Here is an 18,543-nt window from a genome sequence, read left to right on the forward strand (position 1 = left end):
TCCTGGATATTTAACAAACATACATGTTTAAGCACAAACATGTCAATGATTAGAGTATTTGTCGCAGGAGTGGGTTCCTATTATCAGGCACGACACGTTGTCTCAGAGGAAGATTAATGCTCAGCCTGCGTTGTCTGATGCCTACCTCCACGGCATGCCCGCAAAGAGGAGGAAGGTGAGTCTTATAACACACAACTTTTCTCATACAACCAAACATTATCTAGACTCAGTCACTGACAGTGTAGTGCAGTACTTCTCAAACAATGCACTCTATGGCATCCCAGGGTGGCTGCTACTCCCACATCAGTGCAAAAGAAAATATTTTTTACTGCCAAAATCACCTTTTAGCAACAAGTCAATGTTTAAAAAAACTTTAATAGTGGCTTTTAAAGTTGAATAGTCTGTGCAACACCTAGGGCACATTAGGGGTGCAAAGGTACAGGGAACCCACAGTACGGTCCGAACCTCAGTTTTCGGACCACGGTTTCGGTTAATTTTGGTACGTTGTTTGTGTTTAAAGGGGTTATATAACGATTTTTTTCTATGATCCCGAGTGCACATATGGAAAGTATTCAGACCCCTTTAAATTGTTCACTCTTTAATCAATTTACACTCAGCACCCCATCTTGACAGAAAAACCAGAAATGTAGATCCATCCATCCATTTTTCTACCGCTTATTCCCGCCTTCCGCCCGATTGTAGAAATGTAGATAATTTTGGCAAATTATCTACATTTATTCAGAATTTTTGCTCAATACTTTGTTGATGCATCTTTGGCAGTGTTTACACCCTCAAGTCTTTTTTAATACAATGCTGTTTCCTTTTTCTATGGCTGGGTCAATCACTTTTGACTGTCGTGAGTGCATAGTGCGTTTGATTTATTGCAAACAATTTCATTGGTCCCATGTGACGAGGTTGATTTCTTGGCTGCGTTAGGTTCGTGACCCCGGAAAAATCAATAAATTAGGCGCAGCATTGTATAAAACACAGAATTTAAAGTCTGGGGGTAAAAGTAGCAGCTATAGACCAGAGATAGACCGGTATTTCAATTCCTGCAAAAAAACCTGAGAACTGCTGTTGTGGTTCACCTGTATTCTGTGTCTTACCTCATCAGATGACAGAGCGTGAAGGACCCCACCTCTCCTTGTCAGATGCAGTGTGTCGAGCAGCTGGCTCTGTTGGAGCTTTGCCGGTCACTGCCACAAACAGCCTGCAGGGGGAGCTGCAGAGGCCAGAGCTACAGGAAGCATATGCAACACAGGCATGACACACCCCTCACTTGAAAGCTATGCCATGTTTTGTTTTTTTTGCAGTCTTTGGCCCTGTGTCAAAAACACCAGTGTAAACGTTAAAGCTAATCTTTTTTCTTTTTGTTTACATCTGTGTAAACGCAACAGTAAAGTTAAGATAATGGTATTCAATGAAGTATGCATCAAAGTGTCAAGGAGCTAAGAAGGACAGTATATTGTTTTTATTGTCATTTAATATTTATTATTTCACTGATATTGAAAATACAATTTAAAATGCATATATATTCGATTTTGACCAAAATTAGGCCTTGAAAAAGAATTCATACACAATACGATATTTAGCTAATGTTATGCAGAGAGTACTTGTTTGGGTAATCACATAGCCAAATATAAATGTTGTCTATACTGTAAAATATATTTGTAAAGAAATATCCACCATGGTTAATTCAATTACAGTAGCAGCGTCGTGCATGATCCCGAGTGCACAATTCCTTAGCATCTTTTGGCATCATTTTAATTCGGGTAACAACTGTAGTTGTTAGTCCTTCTATCCATTTTCTGTACCGCTTATCATAGGGAGTTCAAGGCTATCCTAGTTGACTTTTGATGGAAGGCTGACTACATCCTGGATTGGTCACTTGCTCAGCACACATATCGAGACTGACACTTGTAAAACACAGCACACTGACATCCATTCACATTCACAGTCACTTAGTGGGAATCGAACATGCGCTAGCTGCAACCCAAAAATAGAAGCTGCGTTTTCAACAACTGACGGATAATTGTCTATTGTGTGCGATAAGATAGGAAAGATAAGAAACACTTGTGGGCAGAAGTTGACACAGGCTTGTCACGTTATGTAAAACTGTTTTTATACTCAGAACAACAAGAAGATGTAAGGACTGTTGATCCAATAAATCCACTTTATTTACTGTATGATACACATTTTACAAAAACTGTTTCCAAAGTGCTACACCATGATATATAAACAATATATAATTTGAAATCTTAAACTAAGTCAAATGAAATCAATAAAATAAAAAGAAAAGCAATAACAGACATAGAGGATCACACGACTTGCGCAGAGTTTAAGCCCAGAAATTATAAGTGGGTTTTAAGTAGAGATGTCCGATAATGGCTTTTTTACCGATATTCCGATATTGTCCAACTCTTAATTACCGATTCGGATATCAACCGATACGGATATATACAGTCGTGAAATTAACACATTATTATGCCTAATTTTGTTGTGATGCCCCGCTGGATGCATTAAACAATGTAACTGTACCATGAATTGATTAACGTGGACCCCGACTTAAACAAGTTAAAAAACTTATTCGGGTGTTACCATTTAGTGGTCAATTGTACGGAATAGGTACTGTACTGTGCAATCTACTAATACAAGTTTCAATCAATCAATCAATCAAAAACAAGGTTTTCCAAAATAAGAGAACAACTTCAACTCCAGTTATGGAAAAAAGTGCCAACATGGCACTGCCATATTTATTATTGAAGTCACAGAGTGCATTATTTTTTTTAACATGCCTCAAAACAGCATCTTAGAATTTGGGACATGCTCTCCCTGAGATAATCCTAATACCCACTACAACTATGGGAAATACTATACTTTGACTTTCACAAAGTGCATTATTTTTAATTTTTTTTAAACATGCCTCAAAACAACAGCTACAAAAACAATGAAGGCACACAGCTTCAGTCCAGAGTATACCAGAGCATACTTGCCAACCTTGAGACCTCCGAATTCGGGAGATGGGGGTTGGGAGGGGCGGGGTTTGGTGGTAGCGGGGGTGTATATTGTAGCGTACCGGAAGAGTTAGTGCTGCAAGGGGTTCTGGTTATTTGTTCTGTTGTGTTTATGTTGTGTTACGGTGCGGATGTTCTCCCGAAATGTGTTTGTCATTCTTGTTTGGTGTGGGTTCACAGTGTGGCACATATTTGTAACAGTGTTAAAGTTGTTTATACGGCTACCCTCAGTGTGACCTGTATGGCTGTTGATCAATTATGCCTTGCATTCACTTGTGTGTGTGTGTGTGTGTGTGTGTAGAAGCCGCACATATTATGTGATTGGGCCACCACGCTGTTTGTATGGAGGAAAAGCGGACGTGACGACAGGTTGTAGAGAACGCTAAAGGCAGTGCCTTTAAGGCACGCCTCGAATAATGTTGTCCGGGTGGAAATCGGGAGAATGGTTGCCCCGGGAGATTTTCGGGAGGGGCACTGAAATTCGGGAGTCTCCCAGGAATATCGGGAGGTTGATACCGATAATTTCCGATACTACATTTTAAAGCATTTATCGGCCGATAATATCGGACATCTCTAGTTTCAAGCCGAGATTTAAAAACATCTTGGCATTACGGGGCGAAACGTTCCTTATTTTTGGGCCCAGATTTACGCGTGTTGGCAGTCGGCACGCTGACAATTTATTTTATTGTCTCACCACTTTGCAGACATTTTTGGTGGTTCCTGGCCATCCTACCAGTTTCTCTTCATCTGAGGGTGGCAGTGTAGGTCTTTTCCTCACCAGGAGTGTGCAACTTGCAGCTCTTCAGCCTCCTTGTTGTTGCTGCCTTCTAAAGGAAATTTTACCATCCTTCATGGTTAAATTTGTATTTCTATCATTTCTGACAGTGTGTAAAGCTATGAATGTTAGGGTGTCCCGATACAACGTTTTCACTTATGATACGGCAAGTAAAAAGACATTCAGCATCTCTGATCAGATTTAAGGGGGAAAAAAGCACAATGTTACTTACTGTTAGCTAGTGGTCGAAGATAAGTTACCCGCACTAGCTAAAACTGTTAACAACATAGCTTGTAGCCTGGGTGTAAGAGACATACAAAACCAGTGAAGTTGGCAGTTGTGTAAATCGTAAATAAAACAGAATTCAATGATTTGCAAATCCTTTTCAACTTACAGTATATTCAATTGAATAGACTGCAAAGACAAGAAACTTTTAACGTTCGAACTGGTAAACTTTATTTCTTGCAAATATTAGCTTAATTTGATGTCTGTAACATGTTTCAAAAAAGCTGGCACAAGTGGCAAAAAAGACTGAGAAAGTTGAGTAATGCTCATCAAACACTTATTTGGAACATCCCACAGGTGAACAGGCTAATTGAGAACAGGTGGGTGCCATAATTGGGTATAAAAATCAGCTTCTATTAAATGCTCAGTCATTCACAAACAAAGATGGGGCGAGGGTCACCACTTTGGGAACAAATGCGTGAGCAAATCGTCCAACAGTTTAAGTACAACATTTCTCAACGGGCTATTGCAAGAAATTTAGGGATTTCACCATTTACAGTCCGTAATATCATCAAAAGGTTAAAAGAATCTGGAAATAACCAACATTGAATGCCTGTGACCTTCGATTCCTCATGTGGTACTGCGTCAAAAACCAACATCAGTGTGTAAAGGATATCACCACATCGGCTCAGGAACACTTCAGAAAAACACCGTCAGTAACTACAGTTTGTCGCTACATCTGTAAGTGCAAGTTAAACTCTACTATGCAAAGCGAAAGCCAATTATCAACAACACCCAGAAACGCCGCCGGCTTTGCTGGGCCTGAGCTCACCTAAGATGGACTGATGCAAAGTGGAAAAGTGTTCTGTGGGCTGACGAGTCCACATTTCAAATTGTTTTTGGAAACTGTGGATGTCGTGTCCTCCGCAAAGTTATAGGCGCAAAGTTCAAAAGCCAGCATCTGTGATGGTATGGCGGTGTATTAGTGCCCAAGGCATGGGCAACTTACACATCTGTGAAGGCACCATTAATGCTGAAAGGTACATACAGGTTTTAGAGCAACATATGTTGCCATCCAAGCAACGTATTTTTCATGGACACCCCTGCTTATTTCAGCAAGACAATGCCAAGCCACATTCTGCACGTGTTACAACAGCGTGGCTTCATAGTAAAAGAGTGTGGGTACTAGACTGGCCTGCCTGTAGTCCAGACCTGTCTCCCATTGAAAATGTGTGACGCATTATGAAGCCTAAAATACTTTTTGAACAACTTAAGCTGTACATCAAGCAAGAATGGGAAAGAATTCCACCTGAAAAGTTTCAAAAATTGCTCTTGTCAGTTCCCAAACGTTTACTGAGTGTTGTTAAAAGGAAAGGCCATGTAACACAGTGGTGAACATGTCGCTGTGCCAACTTTTTTGCAATGTGTTGCTGCCATTAAATTCTAAGTTAAAGATTTGCAAAAAAAAGTGTTTCTCAGTTCCAACATTAAGTATGTTGTCTTTGCAGTTCATTCAATTGAATAGAATTTCAAAAGGATTTGCAAATCGTTGTATTCTGTTTTTATTTACGATTTACACAACATGCCAACTTTACTGGTTTTGGGTTTTGTACATCGCAAATTCACGAACCTATTTAAGGGTCAGAACGTAATTTTACAGTTAAAGTATGCATTAGTGTAATGATAATAGTTAGAGACTTTAAAATTGCAAAAAAATATGATTTGTTAAAATGTGTTACAATATGGTAGGTGTACAGAACATTTTCACTTACGATATAATACCGATATAGCAGCCTTGACAATTGGTCGATACAGTTATTGTTACGATACGATATCGACGAAAATAATACATAATAGTGTGGAATGTTAGAAAAGGTTTGATCAAGTGGTATGTTGTTGTGATCACGTGGGATCTACTGCTGGATAGAAGTGCTTGAGCGGACTCTTGAGTGTACTGAATATGGGATGGCGTGGCCCAGATGGTAGAATGGCATGCCAGTCTCTTCAGGGTTCCTGGTTGGTATCGAACTTCCACCATTCTAGTCACAACCACTGTGTCCTTGGCCAAGACACTTCACTCATCTTGCTCCTGATGGGTCGTGTTTAGCGTCTCGCATGGCAGGTTCCGCCATCAGTGTGTGAATGGGTGAATGTGATGTATAATGTAAATCGCTTTGGGTATCGTTCAGTTATAGTAAAAGCGCTATATAATTTAGAATTTACCATTCAGTTGTTGTATTTTGTTTTCCTACACAGCAGAGGCAGTCCTAGCTAGATTTACACCCTGGGCGAACCCTCCCTTGCCTTATCTCCACCTCGAGTTCTAACACATGGGTGAGATGGGCGGAGGTTTTAAAGACCTGCACCAGAGGCGAACTTTGGAAAAGGAGGAATATTACGCGTCTGTTTGTGAGAGACAGGTCGGCAAACTGACGCCCTTACCTTGTAGCAAAGGGCCACTAATGGAAATGAGCGATGGTAGTCTATAAAACTGTTTTTGTTTTGTTCTGTGCGTGTGCTCTCACATAGATTGCACCCTGGGTGGTCGCCCACATTGCCCATCGCAAAAACCAGCCCTGCTTCTGAGTCTCATTTTCCAATATGCATTCATTTCAGTTTGTTCTTGGTAGTTTATTACCATTAAATTGACGTGCCGGCTTTGTATTTTGTATATCCTACAAAGTGTTTGCCAGGAAATATTGTACAAACCCCGTTTCCATGAGTTGGGAAATTATGTTGGATGTAAATATAAACGGAATACAAAGATTTGCAAATCCTTTTCAACCCATATTCAATTGAATGCACTACAAAGACAAGATATTTGATGTTCAAACTCATAAACTTTATTTTTTTTTTGCAAATAATAATTAACTTCGAATTTCATGGCTGCAACACGTGCCAAAGTAGTTGGGAAAGGGCATGTTCACCACTGTGTTACATGGCCTTTCCTTTTAACAACCCTCAGTAAACGTTTGGGAACTGAGGAGACACATTTTTTAAGCTTCTCAGGTGGAATTCTTTCCCATTCTTGCTTGATGTACAGCTTAAGTTGTTCAACAGTCCGGGGGTCTCCGTTGTGGTATTTTTGGCTTCATAATGCGCCACACATTTTCAATGGGAGACAGGTCTGGACTACAGGCAGGCCAGTCTAGTACTCGCAGTCTTTTACTATGAAGCCACGTTGATGTAACACGTGGCTTGGCATTGTCTTGCTGAAATAAGCAGGGGCGTCCATGGTAACGTTGCTTGGATGGCAACATATGTTGCTCCAAAACCTGTATGTACCTTTCAGCATTAATGGCGCCTTCACAGATGTGTAAGTTACCCATGTCTTGGGCACTAATACACCCCCATACCATCACACATGCTGGCTTTTCAACTTTGCGCCTATAACAATCCGGATGGTTCTTTTCCTCTTTGGTCCGGAGGACACGACGTCCACAGTTTCCAAAAACAATTAGAAATGTGGACTCGTCAGACCACTGAACACTTTTCCACTTTGTATCAGTCCATCTTAGACGAAGCCGACAGCGTTTCTGGGTGTTGTTGATAAACGGTTTTCGCCTTGCATAGAATAATTTTAACTTGCACTTACAGATGTAGCGACCAACCGTAGTTACTGACAGTGGGTTTCTGAAGTGTTCCTGAGCCCATGTGGTGATATCCTTTACACACTGATGTCGCTTGTTGATGCAGTACGGCCTGAGGGATCAAAGGTCACGGGCTTAGCTGCTTACGTGCAGTGATTTCTCCAGATTCTCTGAACCCTTTGATGATATTACGGACCGTAGATGGTGAAATCCCTAAATTCCTTGCAATAGCTGGTTGAGAAAGGTTTTTCTTAAACTGTTCAACAATTTGCTCACGCATTTGTTGACAAAGTGGTGACCCTCGCCCCTTCCTTGTTTGTGAATGACTGAGCATTTCATGGAATCTACTTTTATACCCAATCATGGCACCCACCTGTTCCCAATTTGCCTGTTCACCTGTGGGATGTTCCAAATAAGTCTTTGATGAGCATTCCTCAACTTTATCAGTATTTATTGCCACCTTTCCCAACTTCTTTGTCATGTGTTGCTGGCATCAAATTCTAAAGTTAATGATTATTTGCAAAAAAAAAAAAGTTTATCAGTTTGAACATCAAATATGTTGTCTTTGTAGCATATTCAACTGAATATGGGTTGAAAATGATTTGCAAATCATTGTATTCCGTTTATATTTACATCTAACACAATTTCCCAACTCATATGGAAACAGGGTTTGTACTTCTTACACATTAGCTCTTTAAAGACAACATGTATTTTACTTGTAGTTTTGATTATCAAATGTGAAGGTGTTAATTGCCTTGTAAAATTGTAATGCTAATTAGTAGCATGTATATGGCATCCAATATACATTAGTATTGATATAGTGCATTTGTTTTAATGCATTTCTTTTGTGTTGGAAGGTCACAACTAATTAATTTTGTATCACATGTAAGTTGTATTGACTTAACTTTATTTCTGTATGTTCAGTTTCACATTGTTTTGAAGTAAAGACTCTTAAAGATCTTTCAAATGGAAACAACCTGGTATCTGTCTGCGAAGCTAGCAAGAGGCGATGTTTGGATCGCAATTATGTATCGCAGTTCTTATATTAGACGTTTTTAGATGCAGGCCAAAACAATCCGATACCTGTTTTATTGTATATTGGACCGATACAACTATCGGATCGGGACACCCCTATGATTTGTATATTTAGTGCTGTTTCTGAAGCGAAGGAACAGACAATACAATGGCAATGTACTTTATTGATACAGAAGAGTGGTCTAAAACCACCAAAGAAGAAGTGGTCATCCACTGAGACGTGATGCAACAGTCAATCCTGACCTGTTTTGTATTTGGTGTTGACAGAAACCCCTCAAAATGCACAAATCGTGTACCTGCAACATATTTTGGCTTGACTAAGTCGTTCATGATTAAATGTCTCATTTTATAATTGCTCTTTAACCAAACAAAAATATGTTTTACCCGATTACTCAATTATCCAAGGAATTTTACATAGAGTATCTGTTTACTAAACCATTATTAATACATGATCAAATAAATATAAATAATATATAGAATTAAGTAAAATAAAATAAGCCGTTTACCCTAGTATTCTGTTTCAGTTTGTTAGGAAAAAAAATCCTAAATAAAATCCAATTGTTTGTTTTAAATCACTGAACATTTATGTTGCATAATTATTCCAAGCTGGAAAAATGGTTTGCACAAAATATATCCACTCCCACATGATGTATTTTCAAGTGTAGCTGTGAAACTATGACGATTACCTTTGAGCTTACTAAAGCTGGAGAAGAGGATGCAGATGTTGGTTTATTAACAGTTTTAGTTTAGTGGTTCAAGAAGTGACTTGGTTTTGGATGAAGCGTGTCAGTTTAGCAATTGTAACTCCTTATGTGTCTCTCTGCCACCAGGTGAAGAACGACATCAAAGTGCGAGTGCAGGAAGATCCAGACTACAGCGCTCAGAGATTTCCCAATACACATCAAGCTTTCTCCTCAGATGACTCTGAAAATGCAGACTGCAATCATGGAGCTTGAATCCGAGGTCAAAGGTGAAATGACCGTAACAGCAGCATTTAGAACGCTCATACCCATTATTTCCGACAACTGTGGACCAATAATTTCCACAGAGCTCGTCAAGTGTTGTGCGAAAACATTATTTTTGAATAAACAGCAGAAAACAAACATTTTTATGAGTAGGATAATTTGAGTTAAAACATTTTTTATGTGTACGGTCGTCAATGAAGTGTCTAAGCCCCCTTTCCTGCTGTTTTTCATAACAATCACAATAAAAGCAAGATCGCTGCAGTAAAAATAAAGGAATAAGTAAGCAAGTAAAAATATAAGGTAATATTCTACAAGACATTTCAAAAATAAGTAGTTTTGTATTTGATATTGAAATGTTTTCTAGGGGGGCAGCATGGTGTCATAGGGGTTAGTGCGTGTACCTCACAATACGAAGGTCCTGAGTTCAATCCCGGGCTCGGGATCTTTCTGTGTGGAGTTTGCATGTTCTCCCCGTGACTGCGTGGGTTCCCTCCGGGTACTCCGGGTTCCTCCCACCTCCAAAGACATGCACCTGGGGATAGGTTGATTGGCAACACTATATTGGCCCTAGTGTGTGAATGTTGTCTGTCTATCTGTGTTGGCCCTGCGATGAGGGGGCGCCTTCCGCCCGATTGCAGCTGAGATAGGCTCCAGCACCCCCCGCGACCCCGAAAGGGACAAGCGGTAGAAAATGGATGGATGTTTTCTAGGGTTGTCTTAGTTTCGTCGACTATACAATGATTCAATTCGGAATAGTCTGATTCGACTATCAACATGGCAGTAGAATTTTCGTTTATTAAAGGCCTACTGAAACCCACTACTACCGACCACGCAGTCTGATAGTTTATATATCAATGATGAAATATTAACATTGCAACACATGCCAATACGGCCGGGTTAACTTATAAAATGCAATTTTAAATTTCCTGCTAAACTTCCGGTTGAAAACGTCTATGTATGATGACGTATACGCGTGATGTCAATCGTTGAAACGGAAGTATCCGGACACCATTGCATCCAATACAAAAAGCTCGGTTTTCATCGCAAAATTCCACAGTATTCTGGACATCTGTGTTGGTGAATCTTTTGCAATTTGTTTAATGATCAATGAAGACTGCAAAGAAGAAAGCTGTAGGTTGGATCGGTGTATTAGCGGCTGGCTGCAGCAACACAACCAGGAGGACTTTGACTCGGATAGCAGACGCGCTATCCGACGCTAGCCGCCGACCGCATCGATGATCGGGTGAAGTCCTTCGTCGCTCCGTCGATCGCTGGAACGCAGGTGAGCACGGGTGTTGATGAGCAGATGAGGGCTGGCTGGCGTAGGTGGAGCGCTAATGTTTTATCATAGCTCTGTGAGGTCCCGTTGCTAAGTTAGCTTCAATGGCGTCATTAGCAACAGCATTGTTAAGCTTCGCCAGGCTGGAAAGCATTAACCGTGTAGTTACAAATCCATGGTTTAATAGTATTGTTGATTTTCTGTCTATCCTTCCAGTCAGGGGTTTATTTCTTTTGTTTCTATCTGCAGTTAAGCCCAATGCTATCATGTTAGCTCTGTAGCTAAAGTGCTTCGCCGTTGTATTGTCGTGGAGATAAAACTCACTGTGAATGTCCATTTCGCGTTCTCGACTCTCATTTTCAAGAGGATATAGTATCCGAGGTGGTTTAAAATACAAATACGTGATCCACAATAGAAAAAGGAGAGAGTGTTGAATCCAATGAGCCAGCTTGTACCTAAGTTACGGTCAGAGCGAAAAAAGATGCGTTCTGCACTGCACTCTAGTCCGTCACTCTCACGTTTCCTCATCCACAAATCTTTCATCCTGGCTCAAATTAATGGGGTAATCGTCGCTTTCTCGGTCCAAATCGCTCTCGCTGCTGGTGTAAACAATGGGGAAATGTGAGGAGCCTTTCAACCTGTGACGTCACGCTACTTCCGGTACAGGCAAGGCTTTTTTTATCAGCGACCAAAAGTTGCGAACTTTATCGTCGATGTTCTCTATTAAATCTTTTCAGCAAAAATATGGCAATATCGCAAAATGATCAAGTATGACACAAAGAATGGATCTGCTATCCCCGTTAAAATAAAAAAATGTCATTTCAGTAGGCCTTTAAAGGGGACAACATATCTCATGTTACAATCTGGCAAGAGCCATTAAAAACAACCTCAGGTTCAAAATTACCCCACGGGCTGCACTTTGGACACTTTGTTTTTTTTATATCCTCTGACTCTGAAAATATTCCTACTTGGTGAAAACTGAACCAATTAACAGCGATGAAGGACGGACGACTGTATACACAATATACCTCACGCTGTAATGTAGCTTCATTTAAGACCTATGCTTTTTTTTTTTTAAATTAAGTAAAACAAAACTAGTAAACTTGTTTAATTTGTAGAATAGTAAAACTGTCATTACAAACTGTCTGTTTTATTTTTTCTCCCTTCAATAAACATGACAATATATCAGTAAACAGCTGGACAAAGCTTTGAGTTGTTTTTTTTAGGAAACTTCACAGCAGTAGCAATGTATCGTTTTCGGCGGCGCTAATGGTGTGCTTAGTTAAACACCAAACAATGTGTATTACCTGTCTGTGTGAAGCGGGAGAGGGTTAGTGCGGCAGGGTTTGTCTGACGCCAGTGCTGAGCACATGGAAGCATTCTCAAGAACTGAAATAAATGCCCCGTCAGATATCAAAACATCTTTGGGGAGAATCAACAAGTCATTTTCATTCTTAAATGAATTTCAAAAAGTGACGCTAGGTTTTAAGAAAAGGGGCGGGGGTTTAGCCCCCAGGAGATTCACATGATGCGAGTGAAAAATATGTTAAAGAGGTTCATTTAGCCTACTAATGTGTATTTATAAATAGTTGATTTATATAGGCTAGTAAGGTAAACACGTCACAGATGACGTCACACTAACATCACGTGACACCTCTGAGGAAGGCTGCAGAAGCAAGATAGCCGAAACTTGTCAGGTACAAAACTTTACCTTACTAGCCTATATAAATCAACTATTTATAAACAAGTGAAAAATGTTTGCACTTACACAAGTTTTTTTGGCCGACAACTTCTTAGCGCTGTATTAAATTACAAAATAACCTAATAAATCCAAATGGTGCAAAGCTCCAGTCATCTTTCAGTTGGCCCAAACACAAAAGGACCGTGTTGTTGCGTAGAAAAGCTACCCAGCAACGGTGCATAGAAAAGAGTACACAAATATGCAAAACACTACTCGGTTAAAGGGGAACTGCATTTATTTTGGAGCTTTGCCTATCATTCACAATCCTTATGTAAGACAATAACACACAATTTTAGTTTTTTTATGCATTCAAATAGTAAATAAATGAGAGCCAACACACATAATAAAAGATCACTTACTGTACAATGTCTGATTTTATTAGGATTCCGACTAATAGGATGTTCATATATTCCCGTTTAGATTAAGAATGACTCATAATCCTGGCGAATAATAATAATTCTCGCCATTTTCAGGTCTAAATTGGCTGTCAAAGTGTACCAACTTGTTGGATCATCTTTTTACTATCCAGGTGAGGGGCATTATTTTTCATCTAGAAGAAACTTTCACGAGCTCTGATGCGAGAAAGCAGCTCACCAGCCAATGATCTCAACATAATCACACAAGCTGGTGATCGCTGCTTAAATAGTTTGTCTGTGTTGGAGCTTATAACATCACTAATACTTGGTTCATATTCAAGTCATCAAATATAAATGGAGTATTTTTGGCACTTTTTGAATGGTATTTTATTGGATTTTACTGGGCGGAATAGAATAGAGGACCTCCAATTGGCGTGTTGTGAGCAGACTTTTATTTACAAATTAGAATGCATTAAAAATAAAATGCATTTGTCTTGATTGTGAACGACAGGCAATTTTTTGGTTTTTTAAAGGGCAGTTCCCCTTTAACCTGAAAACTGGAGGTTCTGGTGGAAATCAAATTATTCAGATTATCAATTACTGGTGGATCCACCAATCTGATCGATTGGATTGGATAATAAGCGCTGACAAAGGGTCTCCACCAATGTTCCAACTAATTTTTCATGTGTCTACTCTGAGCAAACACAAAAACTCTTAGAGCATTCAGTGACGCACATGTGTGCAACATCAGATGTGCACACTGTCGCCACACCTGACATAAGTTAAATATTTTATTATATTAATATATATATATATACATATATATAATATATATAAATATATAATATAATCCATATATTATTTCCTAATTTAAGTGATTTGGCCTACTGACAATGAAAATAAAACATCTTGTTTTTCATGAGCTGTATGTTGAAAGTCTGGGTGGGGGTCCTGCTGGGGAATAATTTAAGACCCCTTTCAGAGATCACATGAATAAGTTCACCTTAAAAACGTTCACATTTTGCACAATGAGATGTGTGTGCTTTAGTACAAGCATGGAATACATTGTACAAAGATTTGTCTGTAAAATGTATCATTACACAGTTTTTTATTGGCATTTATGCAATCTAGTGACCACATTTCATGATTACTATTTATAAATGAACATTAACATTAACATGACACAAGAATAAGCACACATCTGATTGTAAAGTGTATGTAGCAGGTATATAAGATATATTTTATGCATTCCACCAAAATTCCCTCACGTTTTATTTTATTGCTCTATTGTTATTCATTGTCACTTTTATTTTGTAATTTTTTTCAGCAAATAGTTCGTTTGATTGGTTGATTGATTGAAACTTGTATTAGTAGATTGCACAGTACAGTACATATTCCGTACAATTGACCACTAAATGGTTACACCCGAATAAGTCTTTCAACTTGTTTAAGTCGGGGTCCACGTTAATCAATTCATGGTAAATTAATGGTTTTGGGAGCATTTGTCATTTTATTTTGAAGTCCTATCTTCTTCCGGTAGTGACGTCATCGTCCTCACTTGCTGTTAAGACATGCGGAGAGGAGACTGGTGTGCTGCAGTGTCTGAATGCTGCCGCATTACTTCCTGTTTATTTCATACAGAAATAAATACGCCACCTGTTTCGGCTAAAGACAACCACTGAGTCCCCTTGTCTTCCGAGCAACACCCGCAATACACAACGCAGACTCGATCCGGCTGCACGTACACGAATTTAGAAGTTAGCGTGCAGCATTTAACTGTTTTTGCTGCTAACTAACCTGCAAAACAGCAACACGCATGCACGCCATGCTGTTAATGACACTGATTGGCTGCCTGTGAACCGCATCACATTATGTGTGGTGTTGGACTTGTCCGACTGTTTTTGTGGCTGTGAACGCATCACTGACTGGTTGCGACAAATAGTTAGTTTTGGTGTGATTACGGCAGAAAGTGACCAAGTTTACGAGATATTAGTGTTGTTGCTCATGTTTTGGTGTAGTTATGGCTGACAGTGATCAGTTTTGATCGATTGTTGATGAGGACCACATCTTCTCCTTAAAACGTCTCGACAGATGTTTATTTGTTGTGACCATTGGTTGCCTGTCACTCATAGATACATTGCAAAATATTACAGAATAAATGGCTGTGTTTATTTTCAATACAGTTTAGGTTGGATTTTGTGTACTGCCTAAATGTTTCCCGTGCGCGAGGACTGCGCAATTGGTCTCCACTAGAGATGTCCGATAATGGCTTTTTTTTGCCGATATTCCGATATTGTCCAACTCTTAATTACCGATTCTGATATCAACCGATACCGATATATACAAGTCGTGGAATTAACACATTATTATGCCTAATTTTGTTGTGATGCCCCGCTGGATGCATTAAACAATGTAACAAGGTTTTCCAAAATAAATCAACTCAAGTTAGGGAAAAATATGGCAACATGGCACTGCCATATTTATTATTGAAGTCACAAAGTGCATTATTTTTTTTAACATGCCTCAAAACAGCAGCTTGGAATTTGGGACATGCTCTCCCTGAGAGAGCATGAGGTTGAGGTGGGCGGGGTTGAGGTGGTGGTGGGTGGGGGGTGTACATTGTAGCGTCCCAGAAGAGTTAGTGCTGCAAGGGGTTCTGGGTATTTGTTCTGTTGTGTTTATGTTGTGTTACGGTGCGGATGTTCTCCCGAAATGTGTTTGTCATTCTTGTTTGGTGTGGGTTCACAGTGTGGCGCATATTTGTAATAGTGTTAAAGTTGTTTATAAGGCCACCCTCAGTGTGACCTGTATGGCTGTTGATCAAGTATGCATTGCATTCACTTGTGTGTGTGAAAAGCCGTAGATATTATGTGATTGGGCCGGCACGCAAAGGAAGTGCCTTTAAGGTTTATTGGCGCTCTGTACTTTTCCCTACATCCGTGTACACAGCGGCATTTTAAAAAGTCATGCATTTTACTTTTAGAAACCGATACAGATCATTTCCGATATCGCATTTTAAAGCATTTATCGGCCGATAATATCGGCAGCCCGATATTATCGGACATCCCTAGTCTCCACTTTGACTGTGGAGTGAAATAAACCAAATAATTTAAAAAATAAGCCTAACATCACCCATGGCCCGCCACTTCATTTTATTTGGCCCTCGAAAGCATCAATAAAGTACTGTAACTATTCTTACTAAATGTATTCTATTTTGCGAGGGAAAAAAAAAAAAGTACTCCATGTAATTGCAAATTATGTTAACTTAAATATTGTCAAATAATGCAAAAAAATATTTTCAAACATTCAAACATTTTATATATATATATATATATATATATATATATATATATATATATATACATCCATCTTCTTCCGCTTATCCGAGGTCGGGTCGCGGGGGCAGCAGCCTAAGCAGAGAAGCCCAGACTTCCCTCTCCCCAGCCACTTCGTCCAGCTCCTCCAGGGGGATCCCGAGGCGTTCCCAGGCCAGCCGGGAGAGATAGTCTTCCCAACGTGTCCTGAGTCTTCCCCGTGGCCTCCTACCGGTCGACGTGCCCGAAACACCTCCCTAGGGAGGCGCTTGGGTGGCATCCTGACCAGATGCCCGAACCACCTCATCTGGCTCCTCTCGATGTGGAGGAGCAGCGGCTTTACTTTGACAGAGCTTCTCACCCTATCTCTAAGGGAGAGCCCTGCCACCCGGCGGAGGAAACTCGTTTCAGCCGCTTGTACCCGTGATCTTGTCCTTCCAAAGCTATATATATATATATATATATATATATATATATATATATATATATATATATATATATATATATATATATATATATATATATATATATATATATATATATATATATATATACACACTAAAAGCAAGTTATCCGTCAAATTGTGCAATGTGAAAGCAGCAATAGATTTAATGGTAAAATTGTAAAAATTTACTGAGGTTTTTACAGCTTTTTTCACTGTAACAAACTGTGGTGTCGTTTTAGCATTACAGTAATACACCGAAAAATCTACAATTGTTTATTTGCGTAAAAAAACAAAAAAACAATTGGCAGCTCAGGTGCCAAAATTTTACTGTTAAATTGCAGTTTTATGTACAGTAAAAAAACAAATGTAAATTTTACAGTAAAATTCTGGCAACTGAGCTGCCTTTTTTAACCATAAAAACAGCAGTACTGTTTTTCCATTTACACTAATATACACTACATTTTGAGGTGAAATTATTGCAACTTACCATATTTTTTTTATATTTCAGTTTAAAAAAAAAATCTAATAAAATGCATTAAACAATTGTTTAATAATAGTATTCACTGTTAGAAGCGGCCCTCTGGGGCCAAACATACTGCGATGTGGCCCTCAGTGAAAACGACTAGCAGAAATGGCACTTTTTTCATGCAGAGAAAAGGGGTGTTTGCTTGAGCACCCCTAGGGGTCTGACATGCATGTGCCTGATATCTTCTATGGAAAAAAAACAAAACATGCGCAATTAAAGAAAAAAAATACCAGCAAACGCCAAAACCACTGGACTGATTTTTTTTTAATCATCCCCAATTTAATCATAAAATGATATTGCTGAATTTGTAATAGTTTTGATAGTGCCGAATAGTTGACACGCGCAAACAGAATAGTTTGTCTCTTTCTCTATCGTCTCACCACCTTTCTCACAGCCATTTTGTAACTAAGTTTGCAGGAACACTTCAGCTGTGTTGAATACAGACACAACAATGTACAGTCTTGATAAATCACCTTGTGAGTAGTTAATACATTTGCATCTTCTCCTTCACAGTATAGTGAACAGCATATATTCTTCATATACACAAAGACAAACACGCTAAATAGATTGTGCTTCTTTTTTTTACTCACTTAACACACACAATCCTCTGTGCACGAGCTTAGTAGATCAGCGTTGTGTGCGCTATCAAGTTTTCTTGAAAACCATTCATAGATCAGGCCCTTGGTGTGTGCAGCTTTGACAAGATGAGGTATTCAGGTGCACTGCTAATATGAATGCTTAGCTGCTGCGTGCTGTCAAGCCTTGCCACGATAGACGGCCTTAAGCGACAAAAACTTCAGCCTGAGCGGCTGTGTTTTTTTTCACCTGGCGCTAGCGTTTGACTTGTCTCTATTCAATAGCTTAACATTTTTTGGACATAAAAAAATGCAGGGGACGAAAAGTACTTTTTTAAAAAGTGCAGGGGAATTTTGTCATCTGTCCCCAAATTACTCAACAGGTAGCGCGAAATCTATTTGTGGCGGTACCTTGATGCTGGTAGGGAGAGTTCCTGTGCCGATAGGGGGTTGTAGGGGTTTTGTTGTTTGCTGGATTTGGGGCCTGCCTCCCCTGTGGCCCCACTGGGAGGGTGAGGGCCTCTCCCGCACAGGCTGGTGTTCCACTGCCACTCGGTGGGGGCGCTTCAATTCTGGGCCCCCATAAACAATAATCCTAAAGCCCAAACCCCGCCCCCTGCATCCCACTTTATACCCAACACATACTTGCCAACCTTGAGACCTCCAAATTCAGGAGATTTGGGAGGGTCAGGGGGCGGGGCCA

At 39.6% G+C, this 18,543-nt stretch overlaps 1 protein-coding gene across 6 annotated transcripts in view; it reads left to right on the plus strand.

Annotated features, from left to right (window-relative positions):
• The window catches only part of LOC133656009 (large proline-rich protein BAG6-like), a 55,900-nt gene extending 42,457 nt beyond the window's left edge, over positions 1–13,443 (plus strand). For 4 of the 6 annotated variants that reach the window (XM_062056736.1, XM_062056734.1, XM_062056738.1 and 1 more), the window contains exons 23-25: positions 68–175; positions 1,115–1,261; positions 9,470–12,088. In XM_062056736.1, the coding sequence (XP_061912720.1) occupies positions 68–175; positions 1,115–1,261; positions 9,470–9,595 (381 nt within the window). In that variant the 3' untranslated portion in view covers positions 9,596–12,088. Of the gene's footprint in view, positions 1–67; positions 176–1,114; positions 1,262–9,469; positions 12,089–13,097 lie in introns of those variants that run through there. The other 2 variants (XM_062056737.1, XM_062056739.1) reach the window with 2 other exon arrangements.
• Positions 13,444–18,543: the final 5,100 nt, after the last annotated feature.

The sequence above is a fragment of the Entelurus aequoreus genome, linkage group LG08 (genome assembly GCF_033978785.1).
Source record: "Entelurus aequoreus isolate RoL-2023_Sb linkage group LG08, RoL_Eaeq_v1.1, whole genome shotgun sequence".
NCBI classification, from domain to species: Eukaryota; Metazoa; Chordata; class Actinopteri; order Syngnathiformes; family Syngnathidae; genus Entelurus; species Entelurus aequoreus.